Genomic DNA, 24,232 nt, shown 5'->3' on the forward strand with positions numbered 1-24,232 from the left:
TCCATGATGTCAACACTGTGACCCTATGATACATTTTTATCCTAACAGATATCATCATGGTACCAAAACAGTAAACCTCACAGCAAGGGCCTGAAACAGTGATTTCTGCTCCACTCTGTATGCTAATAAACTGATCTTAGACATTGAAAATGGCAATAAACGGCTGGCCCATGTGCATTTTCTTCCTAATCCTATTTGCACTGATGACTCCTCTGCAAGACAGACTGGCTGCACCAGAGAAGTGTCTTCTCCAGATTGCTGCTGTAGCCAGGGTCCAGATACACAGAAATACAAAAGGAGAAACCTGCACATTTGGTACCATAGAGTCAGGATCCAGAATATTGTATCTAGATGAAGTCCTAAGGATCCAAAATTCCATTCCTAAATCCCTTCATATATAGAGGTTAACATTTAAAAATTTTTTAAATCCAGTGTTCAGGATACCAATAATGCTTTAAGGAAAAAAGCAAAGCCCATCAAAGGATATTCAGTAACAAAACAAGATGCTTGGTAAAGACATAATCTAAAAAAAAAAAAAAAAAAAAAAAAAAAAAAAAAAAGATGCTCGGTAAACAACTGAAATGTGAAGAAACAAAACAGATGGCAGACATCTAGGAAAGGGTTAAAAATCAATACAATGGTTCAAGAAACATGAATACAAACCTCTTCAAACTCCAGGCACCTACACAAAAACAGTCAACAAAGGCTTCCAGGAGCCTAATGTGCTTATATTCAGAGCTCATTTCAACTGATTTTTTAATACCTTTCAAATAGCAGGCTCTGTATCTTTCCTTCTTCTCTAATTACAAAGGTAACCCATGTTCATTTAAAAAATTTCAAACAATATGCAAATATAACTTTGAAAGGAAAAGTTCTTATAATCCTACTATCCAGAGATAACAACTGTTAAGAGCTTTATGTTTGTTCTTCAAATTTTAAATGAATATTAATGGAATTATACATTAATTATAATAAAAATACTTAGGATTATCTAGATTTCCAATATTCTGTGATGCGTTTTTCTTTACCTGCTGATACATCCTGTAAAACTTTTTATGTCAATAGATATATAGCTACATTTTTTAAACGGCCATAAAGAATTCCCATTATGTGGACTGACCATATTTATTTAGCCAGTCCCTACTGATGGACATTTGAATTATTTTCAATTATTTGCTATTGAAAACAATGTAGGAATTATACGTTTCTAAGCTTTTATGTGTACATTTGTAAAATTATTTCTGTAGTTTAACATGCAGGTTTTTTGGGGGGATCAAAGAATAAACTAGATTTATTTTCAATCGTTCACTTAACTTTAACTCAAACTACCATGAATCTCCAAGAAGATAGCAGTTTCTCTAACTGCTTATTTTGATTTTCATCATTAATACTTTTTTGGTAATTAATTTATTCTACTTGAAAGCAATTGCACAGAAATTAAGTCAAAAGGTAAGGGTTAATGTAGTGCTTATTATTACTTATTAGAAAGTATCCTTTATCGAAATTCTATATAAAATATTGCAGCTTTACGAAATCTCACAGATCACAAAAATTCAAATAAGGCCACGTGTCACTTAATGATAGGGATACGTTCCTAGAAACATTGTCATTAGCTAATTTCATCATTGTGTGAACTTCAGAAAGCGTATATGCAGTATTATACAACCAACCCAATGCTGGCGAACCTATGGCATGCATGCCCCAGTGGGCTGTTTGTTATCACTGAAAGCTCTAAAAGGTTCGGCATCCCTAACTAGGCCATATACTGTATAATGTGTGTGTGTGCCTTGGTGTGCATGTGTGTGTACAGAACAGCTCATTGCTCTTAGGGCCATAACAAACAAAACAACACAAGATTAAATCAAGCACAAGAGAAAAGAAAAGTGATGCAGTGAAAGGATGGCAGCAAATATGAGTTGCACTAGGTTGCTGCTGGCATAAATACAGCATACTGTTTTACAGTATATTTTATAAGATACACACTCTGAAATAATAATAAATAGTACAGTAAATACATAAACCAGTGTTATTTATTATCATAAGTACTATCTGCTTTGCATAATTATATATGCTATACTTTGCATGTACATATATACTACAGTATGTGTGTATATGTATATGACTGGCAGCAGAGTAGGCAAGTTTATACCAGCAGCACCACAAGCACTCTGATGTTAATAGCAACTTTTCAGTTGCATTATAATTTTATGGGACCACCATTATGTGGTCTGTTGTGGACTGAACTGTCATTATATGGTTAAATCCCACTTTAGACTTGGATGTTCTTTATAAACTCAAATAGATTCACTGTAATCACAGTTTCCTGCTTGTCTTCCAAAAAAAGAAAAAAACACAAGGATCCCCATCACACATACGGCTTCAGAACCCAGCCCAATAAAAAAAAAAAACTAAAAAATTGTCACTTCTAAATGAATGCCTAAGAAATTTAAATACAAAAAGTCATGACATTCAGAGTCTGATTTCCAGTAAATCACCCAGGACATAGTTCATACCAAACAAAATACTTGCTGAGAAGTATAGTTGCCAGGGCAACCATAACTGACCTTTTATGTTTTATTTATCAATCGAATTGCTGAATTAGTCTCATTCTTGGATACAAAGGAGAAAATGCATTATAAACAATGATAATTAATTAAGGGTCCCTGTTCCACACTAAATCACTCCTGCCAAATCCATGTTTATCCAACAGACATACTATTATCTGCTTCTCAGTTCTTGCCTCAGCTAAGGACTTGGATGGCAGAACTAAAAGAAGCATTCACAAGTTACCTTATCAAACTTGATACACTGGATGGAGGGGATATTAATACAAGTTCCAATTCTCAACAGACAGATACGGAGAATTCTATGGTACTGTATCATCATAATGCCTGAGGTCTAACAGATTTTTTTTTTTTTTTCCGGTACTGGGGATCGAACTTAGGTCCTTGCATTGCTGAGGCAGGCACTGGAACCACTGAGCTAAATCCCCAGCCCACTAACAGATATTTTTGAAATAAATTATAAATGAAAGAATCAATAAATAAGTGAATAATTCCACATTATTTTTAAAATTAGAACGTTTATAAGAGAAATTCCAAACACTTCAGTATTAAGTTCTACCTTAAAATCCCAAAATATTCTCATCTACTCAAGTATCACTTCCACTTTGGAAAAAAAAAATACATAAGTTTACTTATCATTAGCATTCTAGAATACAATTACTCCTGCTTGAACCTGGCCAGGAAGAGAAAAGAACTGCAAATGAAACAAAATGGTGTGTAATTCCCAGTGTCCAAAATAAGAAATTAAAGAGCATTTATAACCAGTGGGATTTATTCATAATCCTTATCAAGGAGGCAGCAAGGGAACAAAGTGAGCCCTGGGCTACAAATCAGAGGTCTGAGGCTTAGCCCTGGCTTTGGATTTACTTGAATAAGTCACTTCACTTTTCTGCTTCTAGTTCTTCATTCACAAAATGAGGTTAGTCTCTATGCTCTCTCAAGTCCCCTTCAGCTCTACACTTCATATCACAATGACCTGCCTTCTCTGAAAGGGAACAAAGACATCAAGGACACCTCAGCAGTACCAAGGTAGTATGGGGAAGAGGGACGTTTCAGTTTGCTGCTGACAATCAACAACCAAGAAGACTGAGGACACTGCAAAATGAGGTTCCACCCTCAGTGGGTGCTCTCTACATTCTTCTGGTTCCCTCAAAGGATATTTCAAACCTTCCCAGCTATCCCTCCAGCTTCCTCACCATCACCAAGTATAACATGGTCTGCTGCATTCCCAAGAGGTCCTCACTCCCTCCTTCCCATTCTCTTCCCTCCCTCTTGTCCTTAGCCCTGAAATATACAATCTTACTACACTCATCCTTCTGAAGGTCTTTCCCATTAACTCCATCCTAGAAGAAAGAAATGGCCTCTCCTACTATGCCCACAACTGCCTCCTCCTAAGCCTCACGCTTGCCTTAGTCAGCGGTCGACTCCCACTCTTTCATCTTCCATCTCACTCTGTACTACCTCTTATATAATCAGGTCTCCTTGATTTAAAACATACATAAAATTTCCCTTAGTACTCTATCTTATTTCTACCTCCTTCTCCTTCATCTGCCAACCTCTCACAATCACTTGTCCACAATATTGCCACTTACTGTGTACTTCCTGTTGCCCCGCCCACTGCCATTAGATTGCCACACTCCCTGCTGCTGCGGAGCTCCCCCATAAATGCCTAAGCCCTACAGCCATAAGCAGCTCCTTTACCTCTCTGACCTCCTTGTATTCTAGGACACTGTTGCTTGCTCCTTGACTTGGATTCTTTTTCTTGCCTAGATGCTAAGACAAGCCTTTCCTGGTCTTCATCCCTTTCACTAGTTTATCATCTTCTGCCTACTTTTAAGTGTAACGGTTTCCATAGGTTCTGTCCTTAGCTCTCTTCCTTTTCTTACCCAGAGCACAGTCTTAGGAAAAATCTTACCCATGACCATGGTTACGAAGGTGTGCTGTGAAGTGCTTCTGCCTCTTACTTGGATGTGCCTCAAACTCAGCCTCTCCAGAGTCACACACTTTTATCCTTAACCACCAAGTCTGTTCACCTTCCAAAGTCCCTACCTCTACTAGCTGACCTATCACCCACCAAGGTGGCCAAGCCAGAAGCTGACCACTAACTTTGACTATTCTTTCTCTCTTCCCTCCCTCCATCAGTAATGTAATTCTACCTTCTTAAACACGCCCTGAAATCAATTTTCTCCCAACCTGCCTAACAAATACTTCAGTCAAGGCTTTCATCATCTCAGCTGATCTTCCAGAGCTTCTTCCTAACTATTCTCCTACTTCTGGTCTCAGCCTCCCTGACCAATTTCACATTTATCTATGTTTCCATATTTTTCCACATATCATCTTTCTACCTGGAAAAAACTACTCACAGCATCTATCTAGCTCTCTCCTATATATTTTTCAAACCCCAACACAAAGAACCCCCTGAATGTATTTTCTAACTCTAAAATATCCATCCTGAGTTAGATACTGTTCTAGAGCCCTCTTTAAGTACTATGGTTCTTAGCACATATTATTTTTACTGTCACCTTCACAAGAGTCTAAAATATAAATCCCTTGAAGGAAGAGATCCTATATAATGAATCTTGGCAAGTCTAGTGCTATTTATCAAGGCATTATTTAGCAGTACATAATAGGTAATACACACATGCACGCACACGTGCCCACGCACATTCGCATACATGCATGCATACACACAAAACATTTATTCAAAAGGCAGTACTAGCAAAGGACAAAATATCCAGTCACATTTGTTTTAACTCTTGGATAAACAGGCTATTCTAAAGCTTCGTAATATTCACCGTAGCTTACAACTTTCTTGCGTAGAAGAATACATGATGTTATTTCTCTCATAAAAAAGGTTAATTTCACGTAGGAAATACCTGCTATGCACTAGACACCATAGAATCCCCTACAGTGTCAGTTCATTGGATCTGTGAGAGGTTTGTGCAATAAAAAATATATGGTACTGAAGTTTTGGTATATACACAATGCTGTGCATTCATATGTTATAAATGTAATAAAACAAATGGGATGTAGAAAAATTTGTTCTCAAATGAAATTTTATTCCTTATTTTAAGATTTGAAAGTTAACTCAAATGTCCTCTGTACCCCTGAGCTTTTTGGTTATTAGACTTCAAATCCCAGACATTGGGAAAGCAGGGACCATGCAATAATTATTGTATATTTTTTTCTCTCCTTCTCTATCATCTTTAAATCCGTAATATCTCATTCCAACTGATGTCAGTAAATCCTGTCTGTCCCAACTTTTCTCTAAAACTCTTACAACTATTTGAATGAGGTGTTGAGCAGCTGTCAGTTATGGATTTGAAAATAAAGAAGAGCCTGAAAATTGTACGTTCAGTATAAAAAGATTAGGTGAAGCAATTCAGAATGTTTAAGAACTTTAAATCAAGTTAAAAGCAGTTACTATGGCCAGACCTCATGAAGCTCTGCTTAAGAGACGCATTAACCTGGCAGTCAAAACTATTTAAAATGAATAATGTTTTTTTCACATTTCACTCAATTTCAGCATTAAAAAAAAAAACAATATGAATTGGCATACGGCAATACAGTCATGTAATGGTAACCTTCAAGATTTAGCTCCCTAAGGACAAAGCTAGAGCTATTAATCTATGCACTGGATGAGCCATATCCCTCCTAAGGCCAAAAGGGATAATTTTTCAAATGAAGGGACAATTAAAATATTCACAGGCTTTCAGACCAAAGAAAGCAAGAAAAAAGTAGAGAAAATTTCACAATTTGGATACCCATAATACACTGAATTTCAATTGAATATCAACAAAACCCCTCTTCCAACCTCCCCTCCCTGGTGCATGCTGATAAAAATGAGATTTGGCGTCTTAATTTTTTTATTGGCTAATCACTACTGGTTTCTAAACTCCACAGCCAGATATAGAATATTTCTACCATCCCAGAAAGGGCTATCAGACAATACTAGAGAGGCATAGCTAGAGAAAGCAAGCAAGGCCACCAAGCACAGGTTCCAGAGATCTGTCACAGAATTACACTAGTTTTTTATCATTCTACTTTTACAAGATTCTACCTTTATACAAGATCAGTTATCTCCTAAACACAATAAGTGAAAAGCCCACAAAGATGTATCCTTAAAAATTAAGGAAATCCATACTACTACTCAGCATACTGTTAGCACTCTCTCTATTCAACTTCAGATCAAATGCTCCTACATATCAGTTTAATTCAATGATGCCCCTAATAATATGTGCTAAGGAACTGCTATCGGCTGTCCTCACCAGAATTTATGTTGACATTTGGTTGCTAATGTAGTGGTCCTGGGATGTGAGGTCGTGAAGAGAGATTAATATCTTCTCACAAGACTGGATTGGGTATCATGGGAATGGATCGGTTCTTATGTGTGTGAGCAAACTTACCACTACATGTACCCCACATATTTTGCCTCTTCCTTGCATGACCATTTGCCCTTCCACCATGAGGCATTCACCAGAAACTATATAGATGCCAGCTAGCATCTTGCTTTTGGCCCTCTAGAATGATAAATCAAAATAAATGTCCTTTCTTTATAAATTACATGGTCCTGTGTATTCCATTACTGCACCAGAAAACAGACAATAACAAGAACCATGCATAGTCTTTCTGGACTTTGCACAGCATGCTGAAAACCAGGGTGGCAGATTTAATCTACCTAAATAAAAGGAGTTGCCTTTAAGCTGACCTAGATTCTTCCTGCCATCCTGAAAGTGCTCCCTGCGCTAGTCTAGGATTTGTTTTTGTGTTCTGGTGCCAGTTATGCAAGCAGTGTACTTTCAGAAAAACAGCCTCCACCTATCCTTTCTCCACACCTAAGCCTGCCAAAGCTGTCATTCATGACATAAAATATAAGGACAGTTGTGAGGTTCACTAATTTGCTCTTTATTCAATACCACAACCTCAACGATCAATTTAGAAACATTTTAAGTGATACAGACAGGTTGTACAGACTCTCCTTATATCATGTAAAGACAGTCTGGTATACTGGTGTACTTTGATAAAAAAATGGACTAAAACAAAACATCTGGAATCTGGTTCTAGCATTGCCATATCCTAGCCACATAAATGGCTAAATCACTTCAGTCTAATTTCATTTGCTTACATAAACTCCTCCTAATTCACTCACTTCTAAAACAATACTCTCCCCTCAGGTAACTTCCATCCCACATCCCACCTGTTCAATCCCTATCTGCTACTCCTGCCTTCTTCCACATTACTTGCATGATCCTCTGACTAGTTATTCCTGGTGTATTTACCAAGGATTCTTTACCCTTTCCTCAAATACTTGCCTTAAGGTTCTACCTCTACACACCGTCCTTCAGGATCTGCCATACAATCTATATAATCCTGCTCAATCTCTAGCACATTCCAGAATATTTTATACACACTGGACAATTCCATCAATGTGTATTAAATAAGCAACTGAGTAAGAGCATTACACAGTACTTTAGCTATCACCCCTTGCAGGTAATTTTCAAATCCTCATCTATACCTCTATTCTCAACTTCTTTCCTAAGTGCCAGTACCAATATCAAAAATACTTTGTATATTACTGCAGATTATTCACACCAGAGAAACTAATACAGAAGATCCTAATAAGATTACTGACATTGAGAAATGGGAAGAAAGGAGCTAAAGGTGTAGGGAAGGTGGGATGGGTAGGGGAAGGGTAATAAGGGAAAAGAAAAAAATGTGAGATAATGAAAAGATGGAAATAAAGTGTTTGTAGATGGGGAGGGGAGGAGGGGGTGAGGGAGGGCAGGGACAAGAGGAAAAAATGAGAACCAAAACTTGTCATGTAGAGGAACAAGATCCCAACAATGAATGCAACTGTACTGTATCCCTAAAATGTACCAATAAACTCAATTAAAGCTGAAAAAAAAAACTTCTAAATACCTCCACCTGCGTGTTCCTATGATTGCTTACGTGTAATATACCCAAAAGCAAGCTCATGCACTTCCTGTACTAGATTCTCCATATAATATTTTTACTAATGTTAATTAGAGTAGCCATTCTTCTAGTCACTCCGGTTCAAAAACAAAAATACAACTTCATTTCTATTCTCTATTTTCCCTCAATCTCCATTCTCTGGTCAGCCACAAAATCCATTCAAGTCAACCCCCATTCCTTCTTTACTGCTCTAGTTCAAATTTTCAATTAACATTATTTTAACTATTATACCCCCAAATCCGTCTTTCCACTTCTAATCTCTCAATTTCTAAATACAGATTTACATTTCTGAACATGAAACTGACTTTACTTCACTGCTCAAAAAAACCTTTAATAGCTCCCAGTGACTTCCTGAATTTAAACTAAGCCTGACATTCCAAGTTTTTCTATAATCCAGCTGCAGATTATCTTTTACTCATCCCATCTCTCACTGGCCGTTTCAGTTTTTCTACCTGTAAGTCTTTATTCCTCTGTTTCTCCTCAATGTGGAATGTCCTTCGTTACCTGTTTCTCAGTAGAAAAGTCCTCTATGCTGGCAAGATCTCATTTAAATGAAAAGCCTTTGAAACACCCAAACTCTAAGGTAGTTGCATCCTTAAAATGCCTCTGATGGAAAGACTGATGCCAATAATCAAAAATCTCAGTTCGTTCTGCAGTTTTCTGTGGTGATCATAGTCACACTTTCTTGGACCCCGGGGAGAATACAAAGAGAGGAGAGTTCATGCAAATACGCATTCTGTGTTAATGGCGTGGTCTCCTAATAAACTTAGCTTCATTCCTTCTCGCCTTGTAGTTGTGAACTTGAAGAAATTATTCTGTTTACTTGACTGGTTCAAACCTTTTAAAAACAAAACAAAACATTTTTACAAAGTCAATCATTTGAAGAAAGCCAATATATAAATGTGGAGTTTCTAATGTTGAAATGGTAGTGCGCTTTGGAAGCCAGCACCAGACAAATGTCATAAAATAAATTTAACTTTGATCAGTTATTCCATTATAAATACATTATACATTCATCTTTTTATCTATTTTTTTCTTGCTTAGTTCATGAAAAGTTCAGGTCAAAATCTTGAAGATGATGACCTCATTTTTAAAAAATCCTAAAATCTTGAAAATATTCTATTAAAATAGAACTCTGTATTCACCCACCTTATGAAACCAGGATAAAGAGATACAATCACACATAAATTAATATGAAAATGGGAGATCATTTTTGGTTTTAAAAAGATAAAAAAAATCTGCTACTACTATAAACTGAAATCCTAACTTTCTAGATCTGACTCATGCAACTGCATGAATGGAATATAATGCTTGAGGAATAACAATTCAGGATCAAAAGAAAACTGAACAGACAGGTTATTTAAAGAATCATCAACTTGTTTTCATGCAAATGACCAGAATAATGAAATAAGCAATCCTGCAGACAGGATCTAGATGTAATTGTTTTTAAATGGGATGCTTGAAGTATTAGCCACTTAATTCTAAAAGAAATTGATTAACTCATCTCTTCTTCTTGAATAATACCAATTGTGTACTATATATAAACACACTGACAAAATTTGTATTTTGAAGACATAATTTTTCTTGACTATTGCCATCAAATCATATTTACTTGATAGTAGTTCACACTGTTAAGGCTGTATTTATCCAGAGTTATAGTATAAGGAAAGGGTTTAAACTGGTAATTTAAAAACGATTTCTTAAAAATAAATTCCTGGAAAAATATCTACCAAGTCAAGGGATATAGCTCAGTGGAGCCATGCCTGCCTGACAAGTGTAAGGTCCTGAATTTGATCCCCGGTACCAAAAGAAAAATGTCTACCAAGAAAAGGCATATGGCATACCGTAGAAATAAAAGAAGATATGCCATTCCTCTCAAAATCTCAACTAATTGCAACAATCCACTCACAATCCAATCCACTCAGCTGAAGAATGCAAATTGTGTAATCTAAGACAATACAGAATGATATAGCTACAAAAGAAGCATAGATAAAATACTATGATTCTCCATAATTCAAATTATTTAAAACACCAAACACAACAAGATTGGATGCATGCAGTAGGCAGGAAGAAGAGAAATCTAAATACCTGGATGTGCCTATGCTTTAGAAATAAGCCTTAAAAAACAACTTACCATAAGCACTCTTCCCCCTCCCGAGACTGTTGGTAAGGTAGAGTTATTGAGTAGGCATCATTTATGACACTGAGAAAAAGGGCTAGCCACCCCTACTTCTCAAAAATGCCTTCACAAGGTCACAGATATATCAGTGCTACAAATGCTTTTAAAAAATATTACAGCAATAAACTCTGCTTAGAATGGCTCCACATCTACATGCACAAAAAAAGAACAAACTCCAAACTTCTAACTTAAACAGGTATTCGTATTACCAAATACACACTCCTCTCTACCTGCACACAAAATCTTTCCCATCTTCCACATAAGGCCAAAAGGAAATTTTTGTTTAAAACAAGATCAGTTATACACAACTTTACAAGCTTCATTTTGCCAGTCTTATTTTGTACCAACTATATAGTCACCAAATAGTAGAAGCATCTCTATAAAACAGACTGCCTTACCCATCGCATTTTTTAAAACACAGCAACAAGCCATTTCTCATGTTTGATCTGATTACTGTGATCTATTTTTTGATTCTGTAGACACTGACTCCACATACATCTTTATTACTGTACAAGAAAAACTGTTACTCCAAGGTTTAAATTTCCCTATGTTCACTACCCCTCTGAGAATATATCTCAGTTTGAAGACAAGACTCTCATGAAAGCTGAGGTAAAGAGGAGCAGATGGCCTGAAAGATAAGTTTCGTGGTTTGCTAACTCAACTCTAAACTGCTGATATGGCCCTTGCAATGACTCAAAGTCCAGCTATCCCAGAACTATGGAGTGACTAAATAAATGGAAAGAGATTCCCTTATCTGAGTTGGTAGCTTAAATCTCTCCAGTGATTTCCCAACAACCAAGTATAAACAAACACTAGAAGTCAAGTCCTTGCAAAAATCAGGCATATTGATATCTCTTTGTCCATTATGAGGGATCAACTTTTAAGAATTACAGTCCTAAAAATTGATAAGACAACCACTAAATTAAATTCACAAACAATAAGGCCTAGTGCAAATTATATAATCCAACTACAAGTACTCACAACAAATGAAAAAGGATAGGATACATACATATTGAAATCATATTGTGTAACAGGAAAATGGCAACTGAATAAACAATCTTTGGGGTGATTAATTTTTAAATTGGTCTTCAGTTCTAAATCAGATTCATGTTTTCAATTCACACTATGCTAAAAAGATGAAAAGTGATTTAATGGATACCTCATCAATTCACTCATTGGTTCAATAAATATTGGTTGAGCATGTGTTATGCATAGGTGCTATGCCTTGGGTTCTGTGCTGTTAAGGATACAAAAATGAATAAAAAATGAAAGTTGAAAACATATTCTGGCTGGAAAAATTATGTAAGACTTGAAAAAGAAACACTGCCCTTAGGCTTTTATATATGCATGCATGTGTGTGTATGTGTGTGTTTGTGTGTGTGTGTGTGTGTGTATATTATATATTTATATGTATTTATTTATGTATGTATAAGATTTAAACATGGGGCTACTGGGGTGTGACTCAGTGGTGGAGCACATGCTTAGTACATATGCAGAAGACTATGATTTTAATCTCCATTGCAAAAAAAAGAAAAAAGTACATGTATTATTTAAAATATAGGAAATTAAATTTAATTACATATAAGACACATATTTAATTTTATAAAACAAATAGGTATCTAAATTGGATGAAGTAAATGTGTAAACATACACTCACATGAAAGATAGAAGGCAGACATTTCGGCTGGTGGAAACAAGCTGGACAGAAATAAAATATGTATTAGATATAGAGTTGACTCAGGCAATTTTGAGAAGAATGTTTGACAGGAAGAAGATTCTCCATCAGAAAAAAAGTATAGGAAAAAGAAGAGCACACAAAATGAAATCTAAGTAGCCTCAATGGTCTTGGAAGTCTCCACAAAGAATTGGTGCTCGAACAGGATTCCAAAAGACATGTACAGATCAGCCATAGAGATAAGTGTGCTTCAGGCATCTGGAACACATTTACTTTAGCAGTCCTAAAATGTGGAGAGTTGGCAAGAGATGAGCTGGAAGACAAGACAGGTGATGAAAAACTGTAGGCCAAGCTGAAAGACAGTAAGCTTCACTTGTAAGGTACCAAGAATACACTTAAGGATTTTATGCTAGAAAGAGACAATATAATAGGCATTTTAAAAAGATCTGTCTAGAAAAAGTATTAAGAATGCATTATAAGGCCGGGGATTTAGCTGCCTTGCAAGCACAAGGGCCCAAGTTCGATCCCCAGTACAAAAAAAAAAAAAAAATTGCATTATAAGGAATGAAGCTTGAGTTAAATGGACCAAGTAAGGGCTGTTATATTAGTTTAAGTCTACTTCCCTCATCTGTAAAATGAAGATGGGCAGGACTTAGCTGCTATCAAAAAGAGAAGTTAGTATGGAAGGAGTGTTCCAGATTTATTTAACTCATGGGTGGGATATTGTACCTTGCATTAGGATATGAAATACGGGATAGAGAGAAGAATAAGGAGAACTAATGGTAAGTTCAGTTTGAGAAATCTTAATTTAGGAAAATAGAGTTAAGTATTTAAAAGTTTGAGTTCTGAACATAGATGTGCAGCTCAGATCCTAGTCCTGACACTATCTGTGCTTCTTGGACAAGAAACCTATCAACCTCTCAGTTTCCTCATCTGTAAAATGACCAGTGGTAATGACTTACAAGGTAACACTGAGGATTAATGAGATCATAAATGAAGACACTAAACAAATTATAGTTGCTGTTATCTCATTCATATTATCTGAGATAACTGTGGCAGTTCCAAACTCAGATATCCAACAGGAAATATTAGAACACAGTCTGAGGTTTACATGCCAAACATATCTCAGCTATGCAAAATATATCTTAACACTCTGGAGTATGTTATACAAAATAAGGAAAATGGGAAGAACTAAGACATAAGACATACACCTATCAATTTATTTGAAGAGGAGAAGGATAAAACAAAAGTTAAAAGATGGACTGGTTGTGGCCTGGTTTTTAAACATTAGAGACAAACATTAATATGAAAAGGATCAATCTTTATCTGGCAAGTATTTAGTGAACTAAAACAAAAAAAGTACACAGAATTCTTCCCACCACTCAAAGAGAACAAAAGATAGTACAATAATTGGCTTCTATAATAAAATAAAGTCAAAAGACAAGAAATCATCAAAGTAAATATAGGAAACTAAGATTTGTCAAATACGGAGAAAAGGTACAAACAGATATTAATATGTTTGTGTAAAAATATAAAAAGAAAACAACATGGTTGTTTTTTAATAGAATGGCTGTACAAAATGAGTAAATGTTGCTATTAAAGGAAAGGTGGGAATGGAGCAGAAAATATAGGGCATTTTTGGCTCATGTTCATGATTTATATGTACAAAAAAAAAGCAACAATAGAGAAAAATTGAAATTGTATATAAACAAACAATTGATCCTATGTAATTAATTGTTCACACAAATAGACATAGAAGGAACTAGCCTGGGAACTTGTGAACACAATCGTCAAGTCTCAGTAGGATCTATTTTAAAACAAAAAGAAGGCAAAAACAAAAAAAAAACCCTGAAATTTACTTGGTAAATTTTTTGTCTACAGGTATCTTGGTAGAGTAATTCAAAACTATTTTGTATTAATAAGATATTCATGTGTCTGAGAACAAGATTTTCAACAGGGGACAGATGATAAAAATAAGGAATGGGAGATGGAAAGAAACAACCCTGGGAATGTTAGACTGGGACTGAAGACATCTGTATGAATTCATGATTTAAGTGAATACATTAAATATAGATAGATATAAATACATTAATATATATATAAATACATTAAAACCATTAGTGACATGGAAGAGAGAAGATGAAAAAAGAATGAAGACGTGTTATGTCCATGTAGCAACTCCTCACGATGAATGTAATCATTATGTACTGTGAACATGTACTAATAAAGCCAAGAAAAATGTTTTAAAAGGGACAAAAATGGACAGATCTGTAATCTACCCAAACAAACTAAGGGATCAAATCAATAGTAGGGCAAATTGAAAATTGTGTCCCCTTTGATAAGATGTAACAGGAAGATGTCACCATCAGCTATTTGGTATTCTCATGAAAGATGCTTAATCTTAACGAAGTTATGAGGAAATAATCAATCTGTAGAACCACAGACTATTCTACAGAACAATAGATCTGTACTCATGAAAATGTCAAGACCAAAAGAAAGACAATTCTTTAAAACCCTTAGATGTCAACATCAGCTATTCAGTATTCTCATGAAAGATGCTTAATCTTAACCAAGTTATGAGGAAATAATCAATCTGTAGAACCATAGACTATTCTACAGAACAACAGATCTGTACTCATGAAAACATCAAGACCAAAAGAAAGACAATTCTTTAAAACCCTTTTATGAGAAAAAGTGGGAAGCAGAGTAATGTTTCTAGATTAAAGGAGACTAGCAATATGAAAACCAAACACAATGTGTGATCTCTGATGGATTCTGGATTGCAGGGATCAAAAAAAAAATATTATGAGGAACACTAATGGGGCAACTGAAAAAATGGAGCATGTCCTTGATACTAGATAGTATTAAAGCAAAGTTAAATTTTAATGTAATGCTGGTGCTGAGTTACACAAGAAAAAAGACCCAATCATGAGGTAGACATACAGAAATAATAAAAGATAAAGTATCATGATCCCTGCTACTTGTGTTCCTATGGTTAAGAAAAAAAATATGCATGCATGTATATGTTATCTAGATACAGAGATACAGCGAATGGACATGATGCTCACTGTTGAATTTAAGAAAGGTAAATAAAAGCATTCATTGTCACACCCTTCTTTCAACTTTACTGATTTTTGAAGTTTCTCAAAGTAAAAGTTAAGAAACAACAGACAACAACCTTCTGAAAAACAGAAATGTGCTTAACACAGTGCCTGGTATAAAAACAGACACTTAACTTTAAAGTTACTTTAAATGTTTATTTTTCTACCAAGTGCATACAGGTTACAGAAACCATCGCTTAATAAATATAATATGTAAATGATAGAAAGTAAGTAAAATAATAAAGTCTTCCCAGTGTTAAAATGCCTGATGGCTAGATTTAGTCTTGTCAGTTTATTCCAGCTACTAAATGATTCCACTCAATTTCCAAAATATTTTCCATTTTAATATACAGCAAATTGAGTGTATCCTGAATTAATCCTTTCAACATATTTTTCCAGTAATTCCAAACATGAGAGGTTTAATTACGTAGTAGTAGCCAGAGAAATAACCCCCATGACTTGATAGTAGTTATTTTAATAAAGATGATAGATAAAACTTCCTACTTAAACATATATGACTTGATTTTTGTCATGCAATCAGGTAGGCTGTTTTTGTTCTTCACTCATGAGTAAAGCACTAGATTTCACTGCTCTGTAACTTGAACGGGGTATTCTGCTAGCCAACCTGGCCTACTGAGGGGAGAGATTTGCTTTACGAAAGGGAAATGAAACAGCAATGACCATTCATATGATTATACTAACAAAACTAAAGAGAATGGACCAGGACCTCTTCACAAGGATGCATGCTCACAAGACAGGCACAAGGAAAAGTGAAATTCAGTGTCATTTAAGATAATCTCTACTTGAACCTTTTAAGAGATAAAACCATTTGAGCAGTAATTTAGTACGAAATTAACTTGTTTTTTTTTTTTTCCCCTCTCCCTATCTTTGAAGTTTTCGTTGTTTAAATAAGGGTTTCTACCAGAGAAATGGATCCTATTCTTTCAGGAGAATAGTGAAGCTGATGAGTTCAAAAGTCTGAGTAACTTGGCATATTCTGCAAGGAGACAAATGCACACTATGTTCTCATATATATAACTTCCCCAAGAGTGTCCCAAATTCTCTAAGACAGTCAAATTGCTATACCACTGTACATGCTGCCTAACAACCTTTTTCTGCTAGCAAGAACTGAACTCTGAAGGAGAAAGGTACCAGACAAAGAAAGAAAAAAAAGAGAACTACAGCAGATAGTAAAACTACATAAAGGCCTTGATTAAGATAACAAGTTTAGCAGTTAGACTGAACAAAGATTTTTGTTCATTTGTTTCTTAAGCCAATGATAATTCACATTCTGTATTACCTACCAAAATGCAACCAAACTCACTGACCTGCCACAATGCTGCAAATATGTTCAAAACACTACAGAATAAGGCCTGGGCTTGAGAACACATCTCCTATTTCTCCAAGTAGGTTTTTCTTATTACCTACATCCACCAGATCTACACCCACCAGTAAGCTGGCATCCCATGGATCATCTTCAGAGGGGCTGATCTCTTGCCAAGTCAGCATGTCCACACGAGGCACCCTAACTCTAACTTTAACCCTTAAAAAGTCTTCCTATTTCTAAAGGACTTAACTTTTTGTTTGAAAGTCTTATTCTGCCAGCTCATAATTTGTTAAGTCAATTATCGCATTTTTAGGCTTTAGTATTCAAATTGGTTCTATGAAATCACCACAATACATTTTTAACATTCCAAAATTTACAATTTTCATTAAAATCACAGCCATTATAATGACATTTTATTTCAGCATAAAGCATATTATGTATTCACCTGCAAAGCTGAAAAAGAAATGCTTGTGTGGACATATATTTTAGTATGTGTCAGTTAAATTGAAGGATGTAAAGGGAAGGTGTTTATTCTCAAGGTAAGCAAGGAGAATCGGGTATCCTTCACCTATAAACCAAGACAGGTAAAGAAAAAAATGGAGAGGGGGCCAGGGATTTAGCTCAGCGGTTCCACCATCTGCCTGGCAAGTGCAAGGTCAGAGTTCGATCCCTGGTATCAAAAAAAGACAAACAAACAAACAAAACAAAGAGTAAGCTTTATGCAAGGGCATCCAGCTCAAGGCTCTTGGGCAGAACCACTTTCTTCCTCAGTTTGACTGGAGAATCGTCCCTTTTCAGTCCCATCAGATTAGACTGAAAAATAATAAGGAATGAAAGCAATTAGGAAATTCAAGAACAACTGAGGAAGGAACCACCTGAAAACAAAACAGTTTAGAGTCTGAATTTGATGAAAGTAAGAATTTGAGATTAGGTTTCTGAAGGGAAGCAGCATGAGCCTGTCCAGAAAAAAGTGAGAACAATAGTGGATGGACTTGAGGACTTTCTGACCAGCAGATTAAAGATGGGGTGGGGGAACTGGCTAGCAAGCTTATGTTGGTAAAACACAGTTTTGAAATGTCACTGAAGTTTTCAGAGAATGTTGTAGAGAAATAATCAGCCCCGTTTAACTTTAGTTCAAAGAATAAAAATTAAAGAGGAAAAAAAGACTCCAAATTTAGGGGGCTTGGAGACTAGGATGATGATGGTGTCACTTACAGTAATGGAGACTTTGAGAAAAGTAGACACCTATGGCAGAAAGATGAAAGATTCCATTTTTGACACCTTAACTGTCAAGTGGAGATATGGTATGGACACTGGGAGTCTTTTGGTGGAGGCAGGCTGTCCTCCACCCACTCCAGGGATGGCATAACTTCATTCCAACTTGACAATGCTGTCCAGTGCTAGACAGCTAAAGAGGAATTAAAGAGTCTACCTTCCCAAGAAAGTCTGCCAAGAGCCAGACACTTATTCTAGGCATTTTTAAAAGTCCATGTCACTGGAATATCAACTTCAAATACTGAGTAGCATTTAAATACATATCACAGCACTTTCATTTCAAGCCTATTTAACATTTCTGAAGTATCTAGAAAAAATGTTGGGTCAACTAACTATATTCCAGTAAAATTATCTACTAACAGATAAAATTTTCCACCTTTTCCACATTCTCCTTAAGATAATCATCTCATTCAAGATACCTGTAAGTCATAACAGGTCTTTTTTGGCACTTGCTTTCTCTCAACCTTAACATCAAGTTTCTCTTTTGAGTGACAATGAAGGTCACACATCATTATAGTCATGCAAATATGTTTGTGTGTGTGTGTGTGTGTGTGTGTGTGTGTGTGTGTGTGTGTGTGTCTGTACCTACATCTCCCTTTATTTCTAATCCTAATCATGGCCAAATGCACTAAAGCTTTGGAAGACCAGCACGGGAAGACCTTCAAAGAGAAACTGCCCATTTTTACCACAACACCAGCTGCGAGCTAGAGCCTGCAATTTCCATCTCTGAAAAAGAAACTGTGGCTTCAGAAATTTAAGCGAAGTGGTGCCACTTGTAATTACAAACATTCCAGTGGGTTTCTTCCTTCGTTGATGGTTTCCAAACAAAGGCTTTTTATTCCATTTTGGTGGCACTGCCCAGATTGTAGATGCACAAATTCCTTTGTGCATTTCCTGTGTAGTGGCCAGCTTGCCATGGGGGAGGGGTCACCTGGCCAATGCTGCTCCGACCCCTCAACATCACCTCCTGTTTGGCTAAACCAAAAAACCAAATGATTTAGATTTATAGGCCACAGTAAATAAAACATTTGAAAAACAGCCTCTTTCAAAAGGGGAAAAAAAAAAACTTCACATTTCACAAACCTTGAAAAATTGAACCAACCTATTTTCGGAAAAAAACCAAAGACGTTCAAAAATTAACACTAAAGCATTCCAAACACATCTAGCTGAAACTTAAAATTCAGATTTTAAATCAATGGGGCAAATATTGAGAAATAAAAGTAATAACCCTTTTCTCTTCCCAACACCCCTCACTCCCAAACCACAAAAATAAGGCTTAACTACTTACAGCTTCTTGTGTGACTATCCCATGCCAAAGAAGGAATTTTGATCAGTTATGGAATACAGGCTGAAATCAGCACATAGCCATTTAGAAACGAGAAAAGACTTTTTTTCTTTCAAGCAATATATTCACAAAATGCAAAAGCATTTATACCATGGAGGCCTATGAAGATGAACACATGAATGGGGCATCTCACAGCTGTCAAACTAGAATATGCCTTTCCTACAGAATTCCTGGGAAGGAGGGTGCTCATTACAGAACAACTGGCAATGGCCAATCTTGCCATGAACGCAGGCCACAGTGGAAGGATTAGCTACAATTACTGCATATTTACACAACCATATTTACACAACAATAAAACTCATCTTATCCAATCCAAACAAAACCTTGCTCAAAATAAACTAAACCAAAGGCAAAGTCTCTTCAGCGCAAGTAGTAATCTTGCCCTGGCTTTGCTAGTTTCTGCTTTGACATTACCCACTGTGACAACCTTTCATTTCGCCTCTTAGAAAAGCACGGATAGGGTAAAAATTCTGTATATCCAGTTAAGAATATGTACATTCAGATAATACCATAATTATGAGTGGGGGAAAAGGGGCTGTATCCTAAAGATTCATTCTGAAGTAACTGAACACAAAATTATAGGATTTCCAACAACTGTTTAAAATAACCTAGGAAGAAGAAACAGAGAAGACTGGCCAGGATAGGTAACTATTTAAACTTGATGATTTGCATACAGGGTTAAATATGGCATTCTTTCCACTTTTGTCTATATTTGAAAAAAACAATAAGAAAATAGAACAAAAGAAAATATTACCAGTATAAAGCCATGTGGCAAAAAATAATTTTTCTCCAAAAAACAAAATTTTTTTTGCAGTTTTTCTCTTTTAATGACAAAGGACAAGGACCTGCTTTAAAAAAAAAGTCAAGCTTTGTTCTTGTTCTTAAGAATGCTTCCTTTTTCCTTAGTTACTCAGAACCAGATTTACTTTTAAAATCCTTGAAAAGACAAAAATCTTAAAAACCTGAATCTTCTGAAACTGAATTTTCACATATCTGACTTATCACAGCAACACAAAGCTGGTGTCCTCCCTTATGAAGGTGCTCAGGACTATATTCGAGTGTTGGCTGCCAAATAGAGTCCAGAGGTTTCAGAATCATTTGTCAACACCAAAGACAACATTACAGACCTGGTACTTTCTTTCCACAATTCGTTCCTTCTGATCCATGGGTGTATGACCAAGAGCAATAATTAATCATGCTACCTTTGGAATACAAAATATTTTCAGCCAAGGTATCATCCTTTCACAATCCATATCTCTGACTGCACATCCCTGCCAAAAGGTTTAACCGAAGGTCCACTGGCTAGAAATTAAGGAACCTGTGCCCAAACAGAATATACAGCTAACTCAGCCTCAATTCAGCTGAGAGCAAGGTCTTTCCCTCTCTGGATATCAACTTCAAAATAAAAAAGATCTCACAAAATGATTTCTAGTATGTACCCCCTTTCAAAAACCCCACAAGAATCTCTAATATTTTGTAAAAGAGCTTTAAGACTGATGCTACATTTTCTATTAAATACTTTTTAACATGATTATGAAGACTGTATGTAGGTGAGTTTTGAATAATGTGCATATATGCATATCTGTATCAATACGCATAACACACTGATACCATTAGGTGCTTATTCCGGACTAATTGCTTATAACTCAAAGCAGCAAATTTTCAATTCTGCAACAGATGTCGCTGTGTGATTTCTCCTTTCTGTGCCGGATTTTCTGTTAAAAATGCCCAGCGTAATGGTCAGTACTATTCTTCCCAAGAAAGGTATACAGCACTTTAATCCTTTGGATTTATTTCTTATCAATTGTCTTCATATGCTGGTCAATTTCCATTCAAATCACAGCATCAATTAGTTTGGCCCCATTTTAGAAATTCCCCCCCATGAAAATGAGCCTTTTGTTAGACACACACCAAAACACCATTTTTAAAATGTAAATTCTAAGTGGCCAATTAGGCATTAAAATGTCATACACAGAAACCCAAAGAGAATAAGACAGTTTATATTCATAGCAATATTATCAATTTTAAAGCCTAAAAATTCATACAGCAATATAGGCCATAGATTTATAAAAATTCACTTATGTATGAGATTAAAATGTACCAGGGGTAGGAAAAAGTCACAAAAATTTCAAAATGCCATTAATGATAATGAAAATTTTGAATTTTCACAGCATTTCTTTAAAAATAAAAATAGTAAGGCTAATGTTATAATTGTAAGGCATCTTACCTATCTGACATTCACTTTCAACCACTTCTTGACACATGTCATAGAAAAGTGACATCTCTTTCCTTTCAACCAATATATCTTCCAACGATCATCAATCTCAACAGGTAGCAAACACTTTCTTCAGATAAATTCAGTGCTAGGAGAAAGGACTGCAAGTCTCCTTTTGAAACCCAGGAACCCGTTATCTTCTGGGATTTCAGATAGAGTGGAGAGAAAGGAGCAAGCAGTGAGTCAAGGACCCACACCGATGATAAGAATATGAAGTCAGGAAGTGAGAAGGGAAGCGAAAAGTGTCCTGCCTGTTGTCGTCTTCCCTGTCCCACTCCTCTTTACCAGGAGGGCCATTGGGGAAAAGTGGATAAAGCATGTACAACATCCATATGAATAAAGCTCTTTGTTCCAGAGAACTGCCTGCTCTTTTATTCCCCCCTTTTTCGTATTTGTTCATTTCAAAAGATCGCTCAATGGGTCTCTTGTTCCTCCAAAATGTCCCAGGCAAATAATGCAAGCTTGTCTCGCTCGTCACACAAGTCACTAAATGAAGCCTTGTGTGTCTCCAATGACACACTGTAAATATAAAGTGGCATTAATGAGGGATATTTTATCGAAGCCATCACAGGCAAGTGCAAGTCCCTCCTGTGGCTATTCAATTTGATGCAGGGAAAGGCAACAATAGCAGGGCGGCACTTTTGTAAAAGTCCCTGTCCCTGGTATGCAAGACCCAACAGGCTTCGGCAAGCAAAACTCAGCCCTGGGCTTGCAGTCACCACCACCCAATTCCCCCACCCATCAGCCATCTTCTCTGATCCAGAAAAAAGGTGTGTGTGTGGGTGACCTACCACTGGTTCTTTTGGGATCCAAAACATTATGCATGGGCTTTCAATGAAACAGGCATGATGAACATAGCCTCGGCAATCCCATTTTGGCTGCATTTCATTAACATCCATTTCTTCCAAACACCGCAGGAGGGTTGTGAGGAGATTTGGGGGGTTGGGGTACGATAGAGAGCATCAATTACAGGAGGAAACAATCCGGAACCCCTGCACAATGGCCAGAGTTCACTTTAAAGGCAAGGATGTAAATGAAACCCGCGTAATTAAGTCAGAGACAGCACCAACAGGTTTCCCCTGTAGTGGGAAGTGGAGGCCTCTGAGAAAGCTCAAACTAAGAGGACTAGAGAAGAAAAGTCCCCGGGAGTCCACCTGAAATTTACCCTTCCAGAGCAAAGGACCAAAGGTTGGGTCAAAACCTCTCTCAAATTCACCACATAAAAAGCATGCATTCAAAGAAAAAAAAATTAAAGTCCTCTTATCCTCTCACTACAAATCAAACCCAATTACTTCCTAATTTGAACACAATCTGATAACCAGACTACAAACAGGGATGTACACAAGAGCAAGAAGCTGCTTCCATGGTAACTGGCAACAGAATTTTCTTGTAGCTTTGACATGCACGGTTGAGTTCCAGACCGCTCCTAAGTCAGCCCATCTCCCTCGCTGGGAAGGCAACTTCTCGCAGAGAGATAGTTACAAATATAGTACTGTTGTTACTACCCGGAGCCTTCAATGAGCAGGCTTGACAGGGGAGGAATAATCTAATCCTACTCTGCTGCCAAGCGGCAAAGCATGGCTCCCATTTTTAGTGGGAAGGCAATACCCGACCAGCGCGCCCCACCACGAACACCATCCCCCCCTTTTTTGCAGCCAATACAAGTCTATTGTTGCTTCTATTATGCGCCAGTTACCGAGCCTTTACTCACGCTCACGTTTAACTGACACTGGCGCTTTTTACAATGCAGCAGCACCAGCGATCTCTTTCAGGAACATTTTCTCGAACCCTTCCAGTCAGTGGCATCGCCTGAAATGAAGTTGTAACCACACCGGCATCGGTTGAACCCAATTATCTCGTAACTCACAAATTAAGAATTCACAGAGGAAGAACACATAAACAACACCCGGAGACAGTGTGGGATGGAAGAAAGAAAAATGCTCAACACTGGAATTGAAGCTGCTGCCAGGTTCCCACCCCTACAACCCTAATAGGTTCCCCGAACCGAGCTCCTCTGCAAGACAGTCTGGGGGGAGAGAATCAACTCAGCACCCCCAAAATTCAGAGCTAGCACCCCGTTATTCCCCCTCATTTCCTACAGCGTGTTTCCTGCGGTGTTTACATAACTGTGTGTCCTCTAGCGTGTAAACAAAAGACACAGCCCAGCCGAGAGGAGCCCCCGGAGAGTCATGGTGTCCACAGCAGTACGCACGCCGGGCCGGGGGCTCCGCAGGTGGGGGCTGAGCTCTCGGCGCCCTCTGCCACTTGTTGCTCCGGGTTAGGCCGTGCGGCTGCTGAGCGCGGGGAGGTGGCGGGAAGGGAAGCAGGGTGCAGCACAGCCGGCCTCTCCGCAGGGGAACAGCTCCAGCTCCCTTTTGTTAGCAAATGCAAACACTGCCCTCTTCTTTCCCGAACGCGCCAACGCGCCCGGCACACAGGCAGCCACACACCGAGCTCCTGCCGAGCGCGCGGCGTCTTCGGGGAAGTCGCCGGGTGTGCAGAGCCGCCCTGGGCAAAT

At 37.2% G+C, this 24,232-nt stretch overlaps 1 protein-coding gene across 8 annotated transcripts in view; it reads right to left on the reverse strand.

The window, feature by feature from the left end:
* Positions 1–21,736, reverse strand: part of Cadm1 (cell adhesion molecule 1) — a 331,083-nt gene extending 309,347 nt beyond the window's left edge. For all 8 annotated transcript variants that reach the window (XM_033764354.1, XM_033764352.1, XM_033764350.1 and 5 more), the window contains exon 1: positions 21,667–21,736. In XM_033764354.1, the coding sequence (XP_033620245.1) occupies positions 21,667–21,721 (55 nt within the window). In that variant the 5' untranslated portion in view covers positions 21,722–21,736. The remainder of the gene's footprint in view (positions 1–21,666) is intronic.
* Positions 21,737–24,232: the final 2,496 nt, after the last annotated feature.

The sequence above is a fragment of the Fukomys damarensis genome, unplaced genomic scaffold (assembly GCF_012274545.1).
Source record: "Fukomys damarensis isolate Sample0158 unplaced genomic scaffold, DMR_v1.0_HiC HiC_scaffold_16, whole genome shotgun sequence".
Classification (NCBI taxonomy): Eukaryota; Metazoa; Chordata; class Mammalia; order Rodentia; family Bathyergidae; genus Fukomys; species Fukomys damarensis.